At 46.6% G+C, this 17,274-nt stretch overlaps 5 protein-coding genes and 1 long non-coding RNA gene across 9 annotated transcripts; 1 reads left to right on the plus strand and 5 right to left on the minus strand.

The window, feature by feature from the left end:
* Window positions 1-598: 598 nt before the first annotated feature.
* LOC136191490 (glutathione S-transferase omega-1-like) lies at window positions 599-1,715 on the minus strand. The gene is made up of 4 exons (XM_065979837.1): window positions 1,537-1,715; window positions 1,317-1,476; window positions 1,154-1,254; window positions 599-1,096 (listed from the first exon to the last, which is right to left on the minus strand). The coding sequence occupies exons 1-4, from the start codon at window positions 1,624-1,626 to the stop codon at window positions 713-715; spliced, it is 735 nt and encodes a 244-aa protein (XP_065835909.1). The 5' UTR covers window positions 1,627-1,715; the 3' UTR covers window positions 599-712.
* A 1,860-nt stretch (window positions 1,716-3,575) lies between these two features.
* On the minus strand, window positions 3,576-4,739 carry LOC136191491 (glutathione S-transferase omega-1-like). The gene is made up of 4 exons (XM_065979838.1): window positions 4,578-4,739; window positions 4,369-4,528; window positions 4,203-4,303; window positions 3,576-4,096 (listed from the first exon to the last, which is right to left on the minus strand). The coding sequence occupies exons 1-4, from the start codon at window positions 4,668-4,670 to the stop codon at window positions 3,725-3,727; spliced, it is 726 nt and encodes a 241-aa protein (XP_065835910.1). The 5' UTR covers window positions 4,671-4,739; the 3' UTR covers window positions 3,576-3,724.
* Window positions 4,740-4,948: 209 nt separating this feature from the next.
* On the minus strand, window positions 4,949-6,061 carry LOC136191101 (glutathione S-transferase omega-1-like). The gene is made up of 4 exons (XM_065979398.1): window positions 5,890-6,061; window positions 5,673-5,832; window positions 5,508-5,608; window positions 4,949-5,414 (listed from the first exon to the last, which is right to left on the minus strand). The coding sequence occupies exons 1-4, from the start codon at window positions 5,980-5,982 to the stop codon at window positions 5,052-5,054; spliced, it is 717 nt and encodes a 238-aa protein (XP_065835470.1). The 5' UTR covers window positions 5,983-6,061; the 3' UTR covers window positions 4,949-5,051.
* Window positions 6,062-6,133: 72 nt separating this feature from the next.
* Window positions 6,134-7,725, minus strand: LOC136191100 (uncharacterized). Its single transcript, XM_065979397.1, has 11 exons — window positions 7,624-7,725; window positions 7,515-7,568; window positions 7,334-7,458; window positions 7,157-7,280; window positions 7,005-7,110; window positions 6,886-6,954; window positions 6,734-6,835; window positions 6,645-6,680; window positions 6,479-6,593; window positions 6,344-6,430; window positions 6,134-6,294 (listed from the first exon to the last, which is right to left on the minus strand). Exons 1-11 carry the CDS (start codon window positions 7,704-7,706, stop codon window positions 6,170-6,172), a joined length of 1,026 nt encoding a protein of 341 aa, XP_065835469.1. The 5' UTR covers window positions 7,707-7,725; the 3' UTR covers window positions 6,134-6,169.
* A 2,154-nt stretch (window positions 7,726-9,879) lies between these two features.
* Window positions 9,880-12,067, minus strand: LOC136191049 (uncharacterized). Of its 3 annotated transcripts, none has more exons than XR_010670721.1 (4): window positions 11,126-12,067; window positions 10,901-11,073; window positions 10,693-10,824; window positions 9,880-10,638 (listed from the first exon to the last, which is right to left on the minus strand). It is a non-coding gene; the product is annotated as an uncharacterized lncRNA (long non-coding RNA). The 3 variants fall into 3 exon arrangements; XR_010670720.1 differs by having other exon boundaries at window positions 9,880-10,220; window positions 10,287-10,638; window positions 10,693-11,073; XR_010670719.1 differs by having other exon boundaries at window positions 10,693-11,073.
* A 120-nt stretch (window positions 12,068-12,187) lies between these two features.
* Window positions 12,188-16,655, plus strand: LOC136190959 (uncharacterized). Of its 2 annotated transcripts, none has more exons than XR_010670689.1 (15): window positions 12,188-12,832; window positions 12,885-12,959; window positions 13,230-13,457; window positions 13,506-13,574; window positions 13,629-13,748; window positions 13,791-13,979; window positions 14,028-14,104; window positions 14,162-15,217; window positions 15,319-15,405; window positions 15,456-15,719; window positions 15,778-15,846; window positions 15,893-16,015; window positions 16,060-16,245; window positions 16,304-16,383; window positions 16,438-16,496. XR_010670689.1 is itself a non-coding variant. In XM_065979253.1 (15 exons), the coding sequence occupies exons 8-15, from the start codon at window positions 14,540-14,542 to the stop codon at window positions 16,522-16,524; spliced, it is 1,587 nt and encodes a 528-aa protein (XP_065835325.1). In that variant the 5' UTR covers window positions 12,188-12,832; window positions 12,885-12,959; window positions 13,230-13,457; window positions 13,506-13,574; window positions 13,629-13,748; window positions 13,791-13,979; window positions 14,028-14,104; window positions 14,162-14,539; the 3' UTR covers window positions 16,525-16,655. The 2 variants fall into 2 exon arrangements, 1 of the variants encoding a protein (XP_065835325.1); XM_065979253.1 differs by having other exon boundaries at window positions 16,291-16,383; window positions 16,438-16,655.
* Window positions 16,656-17,274: the final 619 nt, after the last annotated feature.

Raw genomic sequence — 17,274 nt, forward strand, 5'->3', positions numbered from 1 at the left:
CTCCACGACAACTGCCTTCGCGCGGTGCCCGATTCCATATGCGATCTCACCAAGTTGCGCATCCTGACCCTGTTCGAAAATTACCTCGAGCAGTTACCGTCAAATATGTGGAAGTTGGACAAGTTGAAAGTGCTGCGCGTTGGCGGGAACAAACTCGCTCACGAAGGACTCGATAGCCTCGTGAAGCATCGCTCCAGGTCAGCGGCATCTTCACGTCCTGTTTACCACGGTCACGGCGGTGGAGGTTATTACGGGGGCATCGTGGCCGCTCCGGCGCCACCAAAAAAGTACTTACGTGATAGCATTCGTCGGCTTTACGTTCGCGACAATCAGCCCCATATTTCCGAATACTACGTACCGTCGGAATTGAAAAAGAAGGAAAGGGAAGGAAGGTTGACCGTTTACAATACTGGCGACGAGTCGGAGCCAGACGATGACGACGACGCTTTTGATTTCGATTAGACGGAGCGGGGGTTGCCGGAGGAATTTCCGGTTAGCCACGCGGAACGCCTTTGATGTGCTCGCATATGATATCTGTATTCGTTGTAGTTTAGTCCCTTGGCTCTGTGCTACCAGTTGTCACTCAAGCTAAGAAGTGTTCGTTTTGTTTTTTTTGCTTTATTCCTATATATTTCAAAAACAGACAACTAAAACAGCAAAGATCTCACAAGTACAGAGAGTAATGTCTTTCCGTTTCCTGCTCTCTCTCTCTCTAAGCAGCATAGATGGGATATTTTGAGCGATAATTATAGTCTGTATCTCCTGCAATAGCTGACTGACGAACGTGAGTGTGATCTTCTGGCGGATGAACTAGCTCCTTGATACCAGCAGTTTCCTTCATTCTTGCAATATAGGCAAGCAAAAGTGGGAGTCGATCTGCAGGTAGGGGAGGAAAGCCTCCGACGCTTGTTGCCGCGTCAATGCGCTCCAGATGCGGCCAAAGACACACGTCGACGGCGTTGACTTGTTCACCACCGAAGTAGGGAGTGCCGAGCTTTTTGAGCGGATTTTCTACAAATTTCTCGAGCTGCTCATTGAGATTAGCAAAGGTCTCATCCGTCTGCTTTCTCACGCATGATGTCAGAGCTGAAACAACCTAAAAGAGCAATAATTTATCAGAAGAATAATTTTATACCAGAGATAAATTCATCACCTTGTTGGAATAGTTGATAATCATGATACGGGCTCCGGCTCGTTCTGCTGGATCTTTCGGAAAGAGCCTAACGGCTCCTCGAAATGCCTCATCGACATATTCTGCAGGAAAACGAAAGTGAGGCGACGAGACGACTAAGGCAGGAGTCCGTCCGGGGTCTCACCGACGATCGCTTCCGATTCGTACAAGACCTTTTCGTCGTGCAAAAGCACGGGAACCGATCCGTCGGGATTGGCATCGACGAGAAACTTGGGCTTTCTCTTCAGATTGCAGTTGATGACGTCAAAGGGGACCCCCTTCACGGAAAGAGCCAGACGCACTTTCTATAAAAAACACGCTCGCGCGACGATCGAGAACTCTTAGGTTTAGCTAGCGAAACTGACGTGAGCGAAAGGGCAGTATTCCATGCTGTAGACTCGCACTGGCACTCCGTTGGGAATAGGCGGCGGATCTCCGTGCAGTTCGGCAGCCATGAAGACGTCGCGTTTTCTCTCGCCGTCGGCCTGATTCCCAAAGCAGAATATCGCGACTTGTGAACGATTCGAAAGGGTGTAACGCGAGCAATGAGTCACGATGGCTCATAATGAGCGTTTGCTGACTAGATCTACGTCACTCGTAATGAGTCTTACCTAAATTTATTTTATACAAAGAAAACGTGGCATGCATTCGTTCAAAAACATGCAAACTCCTCGTTCGATGTTCGGTTTCTTCGCGTTTTTTCGTCTCCCAAGCCCCTCTTGCCGCGTTTCCATCTAAAAAAAAGAGAAAATTAGTCTCTGCCAAATAATCGTTGTACGTACCTTTTTGTTGCGTCCGTATTAGCGCTATCCAGGCTACACCGCGTGGAGGTTCGGACGCTTCGTAGCCCAGGGAAGTCTTCGCAAAGCGATGACTCCCTTCCAAAAAGTTTCGGGTGAGTTGCGACTTCATCAGCCCCCCCATTCAGTATCCGCCTGGACGAGTAGTCGGTCCCTAATACCGAGTCCCCCGGCGCGACGATACCTGACCACATTGGTAAGCGCAAGGCTAAGAACCAGGGCTTTGGGGTTGGAGAACGGCCGACCACTGTTTGTAGAGGCCGACAAGAAAGACAGTGCAATGCCGAAATTGACTTCACCTGAGCCGGATCATCGTCGGTCTAATCGTGCCATCGGGTGAGACAAGTGCCGGCAACCAGGCCATAATGAACACCCCCTCCAAGCCGTAACCGCTCGAGCCTAGCGCAGTTCGTGCTTGTTGGCAACAATAAGACCTAAGCGATCGTTTTGCCCAGTGCGCGTACCGAGGCCGAAGCCCCCCTTCGCCCTGCCTACGGGCTCCGGCACGGATTATCCGTGGGCCACGCTGATCCGCCAATCCAGACTTGCCTTTTGCCTTCCCCCGAGCCGGTCCGTTCAAGGACGAGACGCAGCGAACCGCGAAACATCCACCCTCAGCCGCAACTGAAGGAAATCGGTTGTGCGCTTCGCTTTTGAACAGCGTAGCCCCACCCAGCGCGCTCATTGGTCCGTTGGAGTCACGTGGGGCTCATCCAGCGCTCTGATTTGTTCCACCGAATAGGCGTGAATTTGTAAACCGGTTTTGAATACCGGTTTGACTAATGATTCGTCAGCAAATTTATTTTTGGCTATGATATGATGCAAGATTTCACGCTTCGAGACAAGATGGCGGAAGAAAAAAACGTGGCCGAACTAAGCGACGACCTTTTAGTTACGTCTTTCTCTTTCTTTCCCTGCTTTCGCAGCTCATTTTTGCACTCGCGCAAAAAAGTTCGTTAGCGCGCTTTCTCTTCGTTCAAGATCCGGCGATTCGTCGATTCGACGGCGAAAAACTGCTGAAGGAAGCGCCGTGTACCCGCCGCAACTCTTCGTCCAGCTTTTTCCTCCTCGCTGATGTCCTTACCGAGCCACACAAGGCAGTTTTCAGTTGCGAAGTTGCCTCATGGAAGACTCCGATCGTTATCGGCGACTATCGCGACTTCAGCTCGTTTTCTAACCTTCTAACGAACAAAGAAAGAACTGGAAAAGGCACTCGGGCAGAATTGCTGCCGTTAGAACCATTTGGCCACCATGCAAAACGCGTATTTTGTCACTCCAAGGGCAAGGGTCCGCCATGTTTGAATTCCTTTCTCGCGAGGCTCATTTCTTACACTAGGTGTCTTTTTCACGTCTCTAGTAGCGAGATGTGGAATTTTTCTTCGAAAAGGTGTTTTCTAGCCTCAGGATTAAATAACCCGATAGCCAATTTCCTGAGAAAATCATGGAATTTATTCTCTGTGCGTTCGTAGCCTCGGTCGACACGGTCCTCAATTTTTTGGTGCAAACTATCGTTATACAGTAGAGGGTATTTACTGCTCGAAGTGCTGCTTTGACACCTAGTGAGGCTTTTCTTTTCCTTTGGCCTACGTTTCAACGATGTCTCGTCGTACTCACATCCATCCAATTCTCATATAAAACAAGGAACAGTTGAAGAAGGTAGTAGGCACAATATCTAATGGAATTCAGCTACGCAACGTAACGTAATAGACCAAGCACGCACACACACGCTATAAAGTCACAACCGTGTTCCAGTCTAAGCAGCATATATGGGATTCTTGGAATGGTAGTTGTAGTCCGGCTTGTTTTCCATATATGTCTTTCGAACGTGATGATGATCATCGGGCGGATGAATCAGCTCCTTGATCCCATCCGTATTCTTCATCGTCTTGATATAGCTGATCAGATTGGGGAAACGATCGGCGGGTAGAGGAGTCTTCGCCGTGGCGTCGATGCGCTCCAAAAACGGCCAAACGTGAATGTCGACGGCGTCGAGTTGTTTGCCACCGAAGTAGGGCCCCCCAATTAGTTTGAGCGGACCTTCGGCAAATTTATCGAGGGCAGTGAGCAAATTGCTCAAATTTTCCTCTGAGGGCTCTCTCACATTCTTGTACATAAGAGGAACAACCTATAGATATACATATTATAAAGGTATTGTTCTCGTTGCTGATTGGGTCTTGGATTTTGCGAGCATGCGCTACTGTGAGCCAATCAGGAGAGACGTCCCCACGCACCTTGTTGGAAAAGTTGATTATCACGATGCGTCCTTTCGCGCGTTCGAACGGATCCGCCGGATAGAGCTTCACGCCGTCGGGAAACACCGCGTCGATGTATTCTAAGAAAAAAAACAACGGGCGAGCCTCCATCTCGAAAGGGGGCCCCCTTTCTTGCAGAACTCACCGACAGTCACGTCCGATTCGTACATGACCTTCCCGTCGTGCAGGAGAACGGGAACCTGACCGTTCGGATTAGCATCGGTAAGAAACTTGGGCTTCTCCTTGAGATTGCAATTGATGACGTCGAAGGGGACTCCCTTCACGGAGAGAGCCAAACGCGTCCTCTAGAAAATCGCTTATAGTCGAGCGAGAGCCGGTTTAGAAGTAGTCTACCTGAGCGTAGGGACAATACTCCATACTGTACACTCGTACGTGAACCCCATCGGGGATAGGCGGCGGATTTCCGTGCAGTTCTTCGGTAGACATGAGGATAGAGCCCAAGTTCTCCGCGTCTGTGAACGTGAAGCGAGATCGCACCTAATATAGAGTGCACGCGGGGGATGATGAGTCACGATTGAGCACGTGCCACGTTACAGCTCATCGTGATGAATCATAGGAGGAGCCTTTTTCTAGACGTGTCATCCACTAAAATATTAATTAATTAAATACGGTGCGCACCGGAAACGTGCAGCCGGAAGCGCGGAAACGCGACTCACCTTCCTTCTCTGAGCCTCCCCAGAACGCTCTGCAGTTAAAACGATCGATTCACAATGAACTAATACACTTTATTCCTCCTGATATAACTGAACTCAGCCACGCAAACAGACCAAGCACGCGCAACAGTTTCATTTGCACAATCAAATCACTCTAAGCAGCATAAATGGGATGCTTGGAATGGTAGTTGTAGTCAAGCCTGCCAGATTCGACGTAGTGAAAGTGATCTTCAGGCGAATGAATCAGCTCTTTGATCCCAGCCGTATTCTCCATTGTCTTCATGTGGCCAATCAGAGCGGGAAAACGATCAGCGGGTAGCGGGTTCTTTGACATGGTTTGAATGCGCTCGAAAAATGGCCAAAACTGAATGTCGGCGGCGTTGACTTCTTTTCCGCCAAAGTAGGGCCCACCAGTTAGTTTGAGTGGATTTTCAACATACTTTTCGAGCGCAGTGAGCAAGTTGGCCCAATTTTCCTCCGAGGGCTGCATCGCAGCCTTGCCCATAGCGGGAATAACCTAGGGATAAATTAAGATATAAGATCTTAGATTTTGTAAGCATGCGCAATTGCTATAATTCGTGAGCCAATCAGAGACTTCCCCCTCACGCACCTTGTTGGAAAAGTCGATTATCGTCATGCGTACTTTCGCCCGTTCGAAGGGATCCGCCGGATAGAGCTTCACGCCGTCGGGAAACGCCGCGTCGACGTATTCTAGAAAAAAACAACGGCTCGATCGAAAAGGGGGGCCCCCCCCGGCCTTTGTTGCAAAACTCACCGACAGTCACTTCCGATTCGTGCACGACGTTACCGTCGTGCAAGAGAACGGGAACTTGACCGTTCGGATTCGCATCGGTAAGAAACTTGGGCTTTTTCTGGAGATCGCAATTGATGACGTCGAAGGGGACTCCCTTCACGGAGAGAGCCAATCGCGCTCTCTAGAACACCGCACATAGTCAAGCAAAAAAATCCAATCCCGCTTAGAGAGGATGTACCTGAGCGTAGGGACAATACTCCATACTGTAAACTCGCACGGGAACCCCATCGGGGATAGGCGGCGGATCTCCGTGCAGTACTTCGGCAGACATTAGGTTAGAGGATAGTTACTTAGAGGATAGTACCCAAGCTCTCTGTGTGATCGCACCACGAAAAGAATGAGTCACGCATTGAGCACGTGACAGACTACAGCTCATTGTGTTTAGTGCGTCATTCCACCCGGAGTGCCTTTAATATTTTTTTTGACTTTCAACAATGGGTGCACACAGCTCTAATCGTCTATTTGAAATCCGGCTTCTCCGGAAACGTGCAACCGGAATGCTGAATGATAACGCTCGCCGCGTACATTCCACAGCGAACGCAATCCTCTAGAGATTTCCCCAGCGACAATTGACTGAGAAACCCTAAGAACACTCATACATTAATACTGTATCAATAGATAGTATTTCGAACCTCCAACGAAAGCATCTCCTGCCCCGTTCGTGTCCAAAATTTTGTCCTCGTCAACGGGGACGATGGGAAATTGTTTCACCTTCCCATCTAATAATTACCGGTGTTTTAAATAATTTATAATGACTATAGTTTTGCCTTTGGCCACTATCGTGTTGTCTTTTCCTTGGGTTATGACGACGACGCGAGAACGCTTGGAATTGGCTTTGGGTAGAGAGGCCATTTTTAAAGCCACTTCCTCCAAATTTTCCGTCTATAAGAGATAGACGTAAATTTTAGTAATAGGACGGCACTTATGGATTACTCCTAAGTTTTGCTCCTTTGCAAAGGCAGCTGCTTCCTGCAATAAATCAATAGAAAAATTCTCACAAAGATCAATCTTATGTTTCTAACCGATTCGTTTCCGAAAATATAATCTACAAACGGAAAGGCTTTCATCATTGGCTCCTTGAAAAATTGACAGAGAAAGGGCGCCGATAGATTCATAGAAAATATCTAAATCTCAGAAATCCAATTATTATTTCTAAAAAATTAGCAGCGCTTACCTTATCAGTGTCAGCGCAATGAGCACCCACTTTGACAATAGTCTCCGGCGAGACAGTAAGAAAGAATCCCTAATAAGAAAATAGTGAAATGGAGCAATGAGTTCATCTAGTATAAATACCCCAATATAAATAACTTTGGCAGATTCAACGTAGGCCCAGTTCTCAGACTTATCAATGTGTTCCATAGCGTAGCAATTGGCAGCCGAAAGATTAGCAACCATAGATCTAATAATCAAGAAATAAAAAATAACGTTAGTTGGCTTCGACTGACCTATTCTTTCCCGTAATGAGAACGGCACACGTTCCCGTAGGAGTCGAGTCGTGTATCATGTAGTTGACCTTCACCCCGTCTCCTTCCGCTTTCTGAGTCAATTGTTTACCAAACTCATCCTTTCCTGTGTAGAAGTTCTGTAGAGTCTAGGACTCCCCTCCTCTCCCTCCTCCTTACCTATGCATCCCGTGTATGTCGTTGCTCCGGGGGTGCCTATGAGCCACTGGGCGACTCGTATCGTGTTCTGCGTCGCTCCTCCCGCGATATAATCCACGGGGAAGTTCTTGATTAGGTCGCTGTAGCTGTTAGGAGTTTGCATTTCGTATGGGTGTCGTTTAGAGGGTTCTGATGGGGTTACAGGGATTGGTGTTTGTCATCCGCTAGTATGGCGTTGTCCGGCTTGAGGTCGTATCTAGACGAGTTAGGCCTTTTGGGGGGCCCTTCTGCACCCGAAATAGGTGGGATACCTCTGTAAGAAGTCTTGTCCCACCGTTGCTGATATGTCGAGCAACGGATTGCCCATTCCGTACAGAACTCCTCTGCTGGCCATGGTTTGGTAAAATCACGTGATACGCCTGCGTACATATGGTCCTAATCCGACATTGATTCGGAAAAATTAATTCGCGAAACGAAATGACGTTTTTTTATTCAGCTACAGCAGAACAGGGTCGCGGTCGAAGTAAACTAGCATCACATGCAGCAGCAGCATTGTCAAGTTTACGCTTTTCACCTTCATTTCTTTGTCTCTATTACACCGGCGCCCTTCCACCAGTTACAGTGTCTGTATGCGTAACACCGGCCGGTGTCAACCTTTATTCCTTTGTAATAAATGTAGCATCCGTACTCATAGCTGAGACCACACGTTCCTCCCAATTTAGCGCAGCTAAGGAACGGAAACGGAATTGAAACGTCGAATTTGTCTAAGAAATCACTCAGGTCAATAGTGGGAATGTCAATTAGATCAGGAAGGTCGAGGGACGGTAGCGAAGGCAACGGAATGTCTTTAGGCACTCCAAGGGCGTCCAGTGCCTTACTTATCACCCAATCTGCCCAGTCGGTAAAATAGTCAATTGCCTTCAGTATGTCCTTGGCGCTGTACCCGAAAGCAATGTTCGTTTTGAGTGCCTTGACGAATCCATTCAGCATATCCTTGATGGGATCGAACCCGTCGAGAACGTCGCCTATAGCGGCGTTCAGCGTGTCTAAGAACGACTTAGACGGGTTGACAATGCCTTGAATTTTCACTTTGGACTGAGCCGGTCGGAACGGGCTCTAGCTAAAAGTACTCGCCGGTATCATCGTCTTAGCACCGCCGACCAACCATGAAGCCTGAGAATTATAAAGAAGTTTGGTATAGGAGCTATTGAATCTAAAATCATTGTTATTGAAAGCGGTATGTCAAGAACGTTCTTTCCGGATAGCGACAAGCATGCCTACAGTAGAGAGGTCAGAAAGGTCGAAGTCCGAAGTTCGAGTCCGCGAGTCCGCGAGTTCACGAATGCGTCGTTTTGCATGCCAGCGGAGTTCACGGCGTTTAATTCATCGCTGCGATTTTGATACGCACATGTTGCAGGTGAAACACGATTCCTTGTTCGGTTTTTGTCTCCAGCGGCGTCGAATTCGCGTAAACGAGCTACATGTAACGCGCGCACTATTTGAATCGTAACGCGCGAAATTCTAAGACCTTAAAAACCCACTGTTCCTTGATCTAGGCATTGGATGGGCACACAGGGACATCTAGGCGGTGTTTCAAAAGGTGGGGAAACCAAACAGAACAAGCGACACTGCAGCAGGGCGGCTGCATTCGAAAAAGTTTAAAATCGTGATATCATCCCGCGCGTCTACTTCACTCTACTCCATCAATTACGCGCAATGCTTTTTTTCTGGTTTTACCGCATTACTGCCTACGCCACAGTACATTCGTAGAAGTAGAGACATACGGGACATGCGAAGAAAAAGATAAACAAGCGTTCCTGCCAAGAAAAGCCCAGTCAACAGATACGAATCGTTCTCGCAGCGACATTGACTCACACAACGACTCGATCCTAATCGCTCTCGCAAGGCACAGCCACGTTGCTCAAGCGCTCGACGAATTTCTACGCCTCCACGCGCTTCCACTCGATCGACACTGCTCAACGAGCCTCTGCGCCGTCGACACAGGCTCACACAGCCATCTGGCAGAGCCCATTTCTATTCGATCGACGCAACGACGTCGTTCGGTGCGCGGTAGACACAGCCACGTCGTTCAGCGCATTTCTACGCAGCCACATCGCTCGACGTGTGATCCTACACAGTAGCACACAGCCTCATCCACTTATATCTATATTGCGTATTTTAGGAACGAGAGACGATCGAGAAACGCCGTCTTGAGCGATCGAAAATTCTTGCCGTATTTCCAGCGGACTTCGTTGAAAATTGCGAAGAGACAATCGTCATATTTTCCCCTAAATTTTTTAATTGAAAGTCAAACTGTTCTATTTCTAATCTTCGTTGTAGATTCTTTCACGTGCACTAATGGGACCAATGGACGAGCAGGTAAGCCCGCTGAAGGTAAAGCTGCTCGTCGTAATTTCTTTTGCATAGGAGTTGGGGGTCCTGAGCAAGACCCCGTCGTCAAAAACTGCTCCAACGGGGTCCTGAGCAAGACCCCGTCATCAAAAACTGCTCCAACGGGGTCCTGAGCAAGACCCCGTCATCAAAAACTGCTCGCGCTTTGTAAGGGGAGGGACGTTCATTTTATTTAATAAAATTGAAAAAATTGCACAGAGTGTCCCCTCGCGTTTTCGTGCACGGGCAGTTTCGACGGGGTCTTGCCCAGGACCCCTTCGAGGCAGTTTTTTTGGCGGGGTCTTGCCCGGGACCCCGCGGGAGCAGTTTTTGAATAAAAGGGGTCGTGCTCAGGACCCCAAATCCCTAAGATGAAGAATTCAGCTTGGTTAGAGCATAGAATACACGTACCTTTTATCCTGATTTTCAATGAAGACATGGAGAACACGTAGAAGTCAAGATATTCAGCCCATTCTCTTGCATAACCATTATACTGTCTATCTAAGGCTCTAGTGTGCTAGAACGAGACAATGCTGTTGGACGCGTGAAATAGATATATACGTATATAAGCAAGTCACTGTACCTGCTTTTCTTTGGGACTTGAAACGTGAACAGAGCGCCATCTCATGGGAGAGGAAATCATTTCACTGGTCGATCAACCTAATGAGAACTAAAACAGACAAATCAATATATCGTGCTTACGACCATATCAACTGCACCCAAAAGTATATCTACTATCATCAGCTATAGAAACGAGGGCTCGTATACGGGGAGCCTGTCGATAAATTGCAGCTCACGTGCAAAGGACGCAACGTTCGTTTCACCGTACTCACCGTACTCCTCGTAGCAAAGCATGAGTGATTCTGAATCTGATCCGAATTCCATTTCTTTCCCCGACTTTGAGAAACCGTGGAAGAACAGCGACGTTACATTGACTGTAGAAGATCGCGTATTTCACGTTCATCAGAGTGTGCTAGGGGTGGCGTCACCTTTCTTCGAAGCTCTTTTCTCTGACGCCAAATTCGTCGAAGGCAAGACGAAGACGGCGACATTAAACGACAAAAAGGCTTCTGACGTGCTCGACCTGCTTCAGGTTTTGTATCCTCCCCACAAGGATCTCACTGGTAAGTGTAAAACAGGTATGTACAGTTGATTGATCTCCCCTATTCATAGAGAACTTGATTGACAAGATCTTACCTCTGGCTGACGAGTTTCTCATGGAAGGAACAAAAAGAGCGTGCGAGAAACATTTGCTTACCCGCAGCACATTTGATCTCAGGTTGATTGTCTTGGCTGAGACCTACAAACTGCTTCGCTTGAAGAAATCCGCGGTGAAGTACGTATGGAAACACCTTTCGTTCCCTGAAATTCTAGACAACGAAATCTTTAAAACGATGGAGGCATCAACTAGAAGCGAGATACTTGAAAAGCGAATTCGAGATTTTTTTGATCGCCTTCCGGATGATGTCGGTAAGCTTCTTTCCGAGTGCCCAGAGATAAAGTCCCGGTCAAATTCCACAATGGGTGATGATGAACGCCGTGACGTAGCAGTACGACAATTCACCAAAGGTTTGGCTAAACGGTGTAAACTAAAAAAATATGGCTGGGAGAGTACTTTTCCTTATTTGGGATATAAATCTCAAAGTACATATGTGCCAATAAAAGTAGATCCCTGGTAGCACAAGAAACTCTCTAAGGCGCAAATTAGCGCAAAAGACAAAACTGTTTTCTTATTGTCGTTTTTTTATCAATATAGACCAAGCGTCTGCGTTTCCCAAAACAATAAATAATTAGTAAAAATGCGTCCTTAGGACAATTTACTTTTTGAACTAGATCGGGTATTGAATAATTGATCAGAAGTTGATCAAGCTTTGATGTCTTTCTAATCGTAAGCAGTGTTGGTATACAGTCTCCAGCGTCTATATATGCCACAACTATTAGGTACAGGAGACTTTCTACAAGTTCCATGCAGCGTGGCGTCGCCTTTCTGGGGCCTCACCCACGCCATTACAACAAAAAGATGAAATAAACCTACTTTAGGCAGACGTTTAGTTGCTGCGATGGCCTCCAGAGTCCAGTCTAGTCGAATCGAACGAGGGGAGTCTCATTTTCACGCCTTTTTCTTTCTCCGCGGCGTCTTCCGCAGTTAGTCGCGGCTATTTGCCATCACTGCACAGCGACTGCATCGCCTGAACGTTCGCGTGCAAGCAACGGCTCCCAGGCGACGATTCTTTTACGCGACTTTTATAACGCGCTCCTCTGCCTCGTGCCTTTTAGGCCGTTAGCCAAATAGACTAGGTTGCCGAAACGTCGCTAAGTCCGCGGATAACAGGGGCCGCCGCTCCCCGAACCATCTATGAACCCTGCCCCGAACCACGTGCCCGAACCAGGAGTGGACCGAACCTCATGCCCCGCCTAGTTCGGGGAAAGTCCCATGAGCCAAAATGGGGAAAAGATATCAACGGCGCCCTTCTCCCTCGCGTGTTCAATCGTTCTCGTTCTGTCGTGATGGAAGCCCTCAAGCCGTCAGTGGTCTTTATTATGTATGTGCACAACCCTGAGTTGCCCGATACAAGCAAGACCAAAAGGTTGAAGCAGCGAAAGCGTGTTTGGGATATCGCTTTGCAGCTGAGAGCCCACGGTGTTGATGCAATCATCGATCAGTACTACGAATGCGAACGTTATACTCCAAATTGGTACACTTGGGGTCAGGAGCAAATCAACAGAGCCGATCACGTCGCTTTGGTGTGCACAAAATCTCTAGATGAAATTGTCCGCAATGAAGATCAAATGTCAGAGAACAGTCTAGGAAAAGGCATTCGAGCAGAACTTCACATGATTTACAGAATGATTTACGATTCGCCAGAAAAGAACAGGAAGAAATTTTTTACTATCACGTTTGACCGATCAACAGAATGGATTCCTACGATTCTCCGCTATAACTGCTGGTTCGATTTACGTAAAAAAGACTCATATACGGGGTCCGACATAAAAGACATAGCACACTTTGTCAAAGGAGAAATTCGCTCGCCTTCTCCTGCTTTTCGCAAAAAGGTGCAGCCACTACTTCATTCAGACGACCTGACAAAAGGGTTCCCTATCCTGCTTTATGAAAAAAGACAAGAAAAGGTAGCAGGCATTTGCATTCCTAGAGATAACTTATTAGTGTTTGATGCTTTAGTTGATAAAAGCAGAAAAAAAATTGTATTCCGAGGTTCGATGCCGTCTTTGGTTGGCAATAATATGCTGGATAGCGGTAATTTTCGTTATGTAAAGGGACTTTAGTAGTTGTACAAAAACATATTACATGCAAGTACATGTACACGCTACGCGGCAAGGTGACAACGACAACACTTTTTGAATTTAGTCTCAGCCCCAAAGATATATGTGGATGAGAACTGCGCAAGCAACACTGCATATTCATAAAAGCATAACGTGCGCAATAACTTTGCGAGCATACAGAAACTAGACACTCTTTATGTAGAAATTACCTACTAATTGCTAATTGCTAATATGAGCAATTTAGATTGACATCATGACAATTTGCAAGCCTCTTCTCATTTCACAAAATATCACCTACGCCAATTATTTGTGTTCCTTCAAAGTGTACCCCTTCATAACGTGGATCTGTCCTCTTCTTTGGATGCTGCTTTCGTTTTGTTTATTTGTGGGTTACTATTGTTATATATTTTGGAGAAAAATTTTCATCAAACACACGTGGTTGCGACGGCTTCTGCATTGGACTAACACTGCGGTACATTATCTTTGTCGTAACTAAACTAAACAAAGACTGAAATTTCAGATTATCTTCGCTACCTCAAATGCTGCAGTCGTCACAATCTCTTTTGTCTATATAGCAACTTTGTTTTCGGTAACAGCCTGAGTATAGAACTGTTGCTACAGTCTTAGTAAAAAGATTCTCTAGCACGAACAAATCCAAGGCATCTGCGCCTTGGAAAACGGAATGTCTCTTTGTGGAAACTTTTCAGCTCAAAGCACTGCAACTGAATACCAAATATTTGCACTGGAAAACTTGCAGAAAGATGTGAGAAAACAGAATTGTGACGTTTTTGATATAATTTTTCAGATGAATTGCTGTGGAATTGATAACCCTTTGGACTGGGAAAATTCTACATTTGGCCTGGGGTTATCAACAACTCCAATTGAGAAACGACTTGCCCTCAATAAAAATGGAAACTTCTCAACGTTCCCTGTGTCGTGTTGCGTAGGCAACGATGAATTTTGCAAGGTGGATTCTCCAAAGGCAAAGCTTGAGGTAGAAGAAAGTCTAGCAGATTTTTAGCAATAATCAGTATATTTGAAGGGTTGCAAGAAATTCTTGTGGTCTGACGCAAGCTAATGGGTTACGACTTCGCTCTTCTGGTTCTCTCACTTTCGATGGTAAAGCGTGCTATCAAACGGATGTTCTGTGATGCTTTGTGACACATTCGAATTTAGGTGTTTTGTTTTTCACGTTTTGTTCGTTCCCTGTGTCGTCGGTGGCAATTGGAATTTCGCGAGATAATGGCAAACAAAAAAATTTAGGTGTGCATTTTCTTTTGTGTAACGTCTTTAGATGGCGCTCTTATTTGATTATAAAGCCTTTGCTATTTGTGGAACGGAGAAAAATTCCCCGCCTTTGCTAACGGGATAGTCCCAATTACGTTGACGAATTACAATGAGGAGGGAAATCCCGGGGAAATTGCATACATTATGCAGCTGCACGTACACACTTACACTCCGATTAGTGACTTATAGCGCAGTGACGGTAGACACTACTTTCGTCACCGTTCAACGTACGACTCACACCGCCAGAAAACAGAAGCAGACAGAGGCATGGCAGTTGAAGGCGGCGAGATTCGAGAGCCAACTCGAGTCTACCTTCCGAGCAACGACGATTTCGACGATCTAGATCACTCGCCAGAGAAAGTTTTCCTGTACAATCTCGCTGCTTGCCTAACTGAGAGCGGGGGACCAGACTGTAATCTGAGAGTAGATCTAGATCACGATCGCGCTGCAGATCCCCCTCCAAGCTGGCAGATGCACGCGGAAAGTCTGTCTCAGAAGGCTCATTTCATCGGCATCGTATGCAAGAAAGTTTCCATCTCGGAAAGCACCCCTCTGTTGTCGAGACGAGAGCCCGGGAGTTCCAGACGACAGCACTGGAATTCCCATATAGTTCACCTTCAGGAAAGTACGCCACAATACACAGAAGAGGACTTTTACAATCATTATTTCACAAACCAAAGAATAAATCCGCGCATCTTCCTTATTCAATTGGATGTAAAAGATGAAAAGAGTGTTCCAGGACCTTGGAAGCGATATCCTCTATTTGTCATTCCGTCGCGACCCACCGCAGAGAACAACGATGTTCAAAAACTAGCTCGCTTTATCTGTGGACGAGAGCCTCCACCAGCACCAATTATCGTCCCACCTACAATCAGAGATAAGATGGCTTCAGAAACAGCAACGGAATGGGTACACGTGGCTGAAGAAAGAATGCCGCAAGCCAAGGTACGAGCGTTCACTTGTATGCCTAGTTCCAGCCTAGCCTGTAAACTATCGTCAGTCGTGTATGACGTTTAGTGTGAATGTGTTTTATTCCCTTAATTAAGATTAAACAGAAAGAGATAGCTCTAACCGGAGGATCCTCACTGAAACAGTTTGCCACAGCAACTTGGATAACAGCAGTGCTTATTTCGGTAACGTATAAATAACAAAGATGCATTTTTATGGCTGACTTCATTTTAAGATAATGTTCGTTATGCCCTTTACCCTGGGCTACATTAACAACCTCGCTTCTCCAGTTGCTTATCAAGCGTTTCTGTTGTGCAATTTTTCTCTGCGTCAGTGGGCAATGATTTTTGGACCGTTCCTTTTTATAATATCTATGGTGATTATGATTCCGCTGCGTATGTTTTTACCTAAGCGCAGAAAAAAAATCAAAAACGACGACGACGACAACGTTGGGTACACGCATTGCTTCAAGACTATCACTGGATTCTCATACGCTATTGTACATATCACAAGACTTTTAATTAACGCTATCTTTATCTGCACTTTTCCTAATTTAGACTACGTATGGGATCAGTTATGGAGCAATTTTTTTGCTCCTGATGATACCGCTTCTGATTCATTTTAGAGTATGTGTTCAAAACATTTTTGTCATTTAATGATGATATGCTTCAGGGCTTGAGTACCAAAAATCTGACGTGTGCCCTAAACAAGGGAATGGAGATGCTTGGAGACCAGACGTTAACAGCTGACGCAAATTACCTAGAAGCCAATGCACTTGAATACATCCAGAAACTGGTAAACAGCCAATGAAGGTTATCGTGCATAACTTAGTGTGCTAGGGTAATTGCTGTGGCATTGATTCCTACCATGACTGGCAGGAGTACAGCTTCGGAAAAGGACTATCAACAACTCCAGGACTCTCTCTTCTGCAACTCAATGCAAAGAATTTTTCTTATTTACCGCCAAGCTGCTGTGTGGGCAATGACGACTTCTGTCACGTAACGTCAGGAAAAGCTAAAACAATGGTAAGAACCGTTTCAACGTAACACAGTTCTAGTGTAAGGCTTTAGGGATGCTTGCAAGTACTAGAGAAAGATGTTAAGAGTTTTGCATTCAAATACATTCTTGGCTACAGCTTGTCCGCTGCTTTATGTATTACAGCGGTACGTTTAAATATCTTTTGGTGTCATTGTAAAGCTAAGATTCTGGTTTTCAAGGGAATCGTCAGCGCATTCTATTACAGACACCTCACTAAGAAATGGTACCTCGAACACGTTCAGAATCAACACGTCAGATTTCCGTAAAGTTGTTGTATATGACGTACCGTCGCTAGTAGCAGAACCTGGTATCGTGATATTGCAATCGTATCACACAGCCGTTACAATCCTTTGGTGTGCACAATACAGTACTACTGTACACCCACTATCAGATAAGAAACGGCTTTACGTGCAGACAAGTCTCAGTGGCATTGTACTTGCGTCACATTTCTGCGCATTGCGACAGAGTCTGCGCGCATTCCGCTATTCCAAATGAATGAGAACGGACAGACGTTCGGGTCTAAGAATGTGGCAGGCGACGAGAGACAAGTACCATGCACTGAAACGTCCTGTCTCCAAGGTCAACGCATATGGCCTCTGCACACAAGCGTGAGGAACGAGAACGTCTAAAACGCGTTCTTCGAGCTACGGCTGGCTATCAGGTTGATTCTTTTGCACGGTCACGCCTGTCTTTTGCGTAGAAACCGCTGTCGATACCAGTAATCCGTGCTGCGGGGTCGGATGGCTGCGCCACCGCGGATGCCAACGGCCAACGGTGTAGCCTCGCGTGCGGGGCCGTGCCAGGCCCTTCTCCTCCGATCCCGAATAAACCCCGGCCGAAAGGGGCCACGCGAGGCTACAACGGCGGATCGCGAAGGAGATTTCACGCACGCACACTCCGTATCAACCAGCCATAGTTAGGGACGACTTTCCTGTTTCGCCTAACCGTGGACGAAAAGCGACGCTACGTAGGAGCGGAAATGCCACGTCCATCAGAATTGTTTACGCCTTTCTCTT

Source organism: Oscarella lobularis, chromosome 9 (assembly GCF_947507565.1).
Source record: "Oscarella lobularis chromosome 9, ooOscLobu1.1, whole genome shotgun sequence".
NCBI classification, from domain to species: Eukaryota; Metazoa; Porifera; class Homoscleromorpha; order Homosclerophorida; family Oscarellidae; genus Oscarella; species Oscarella lobularis.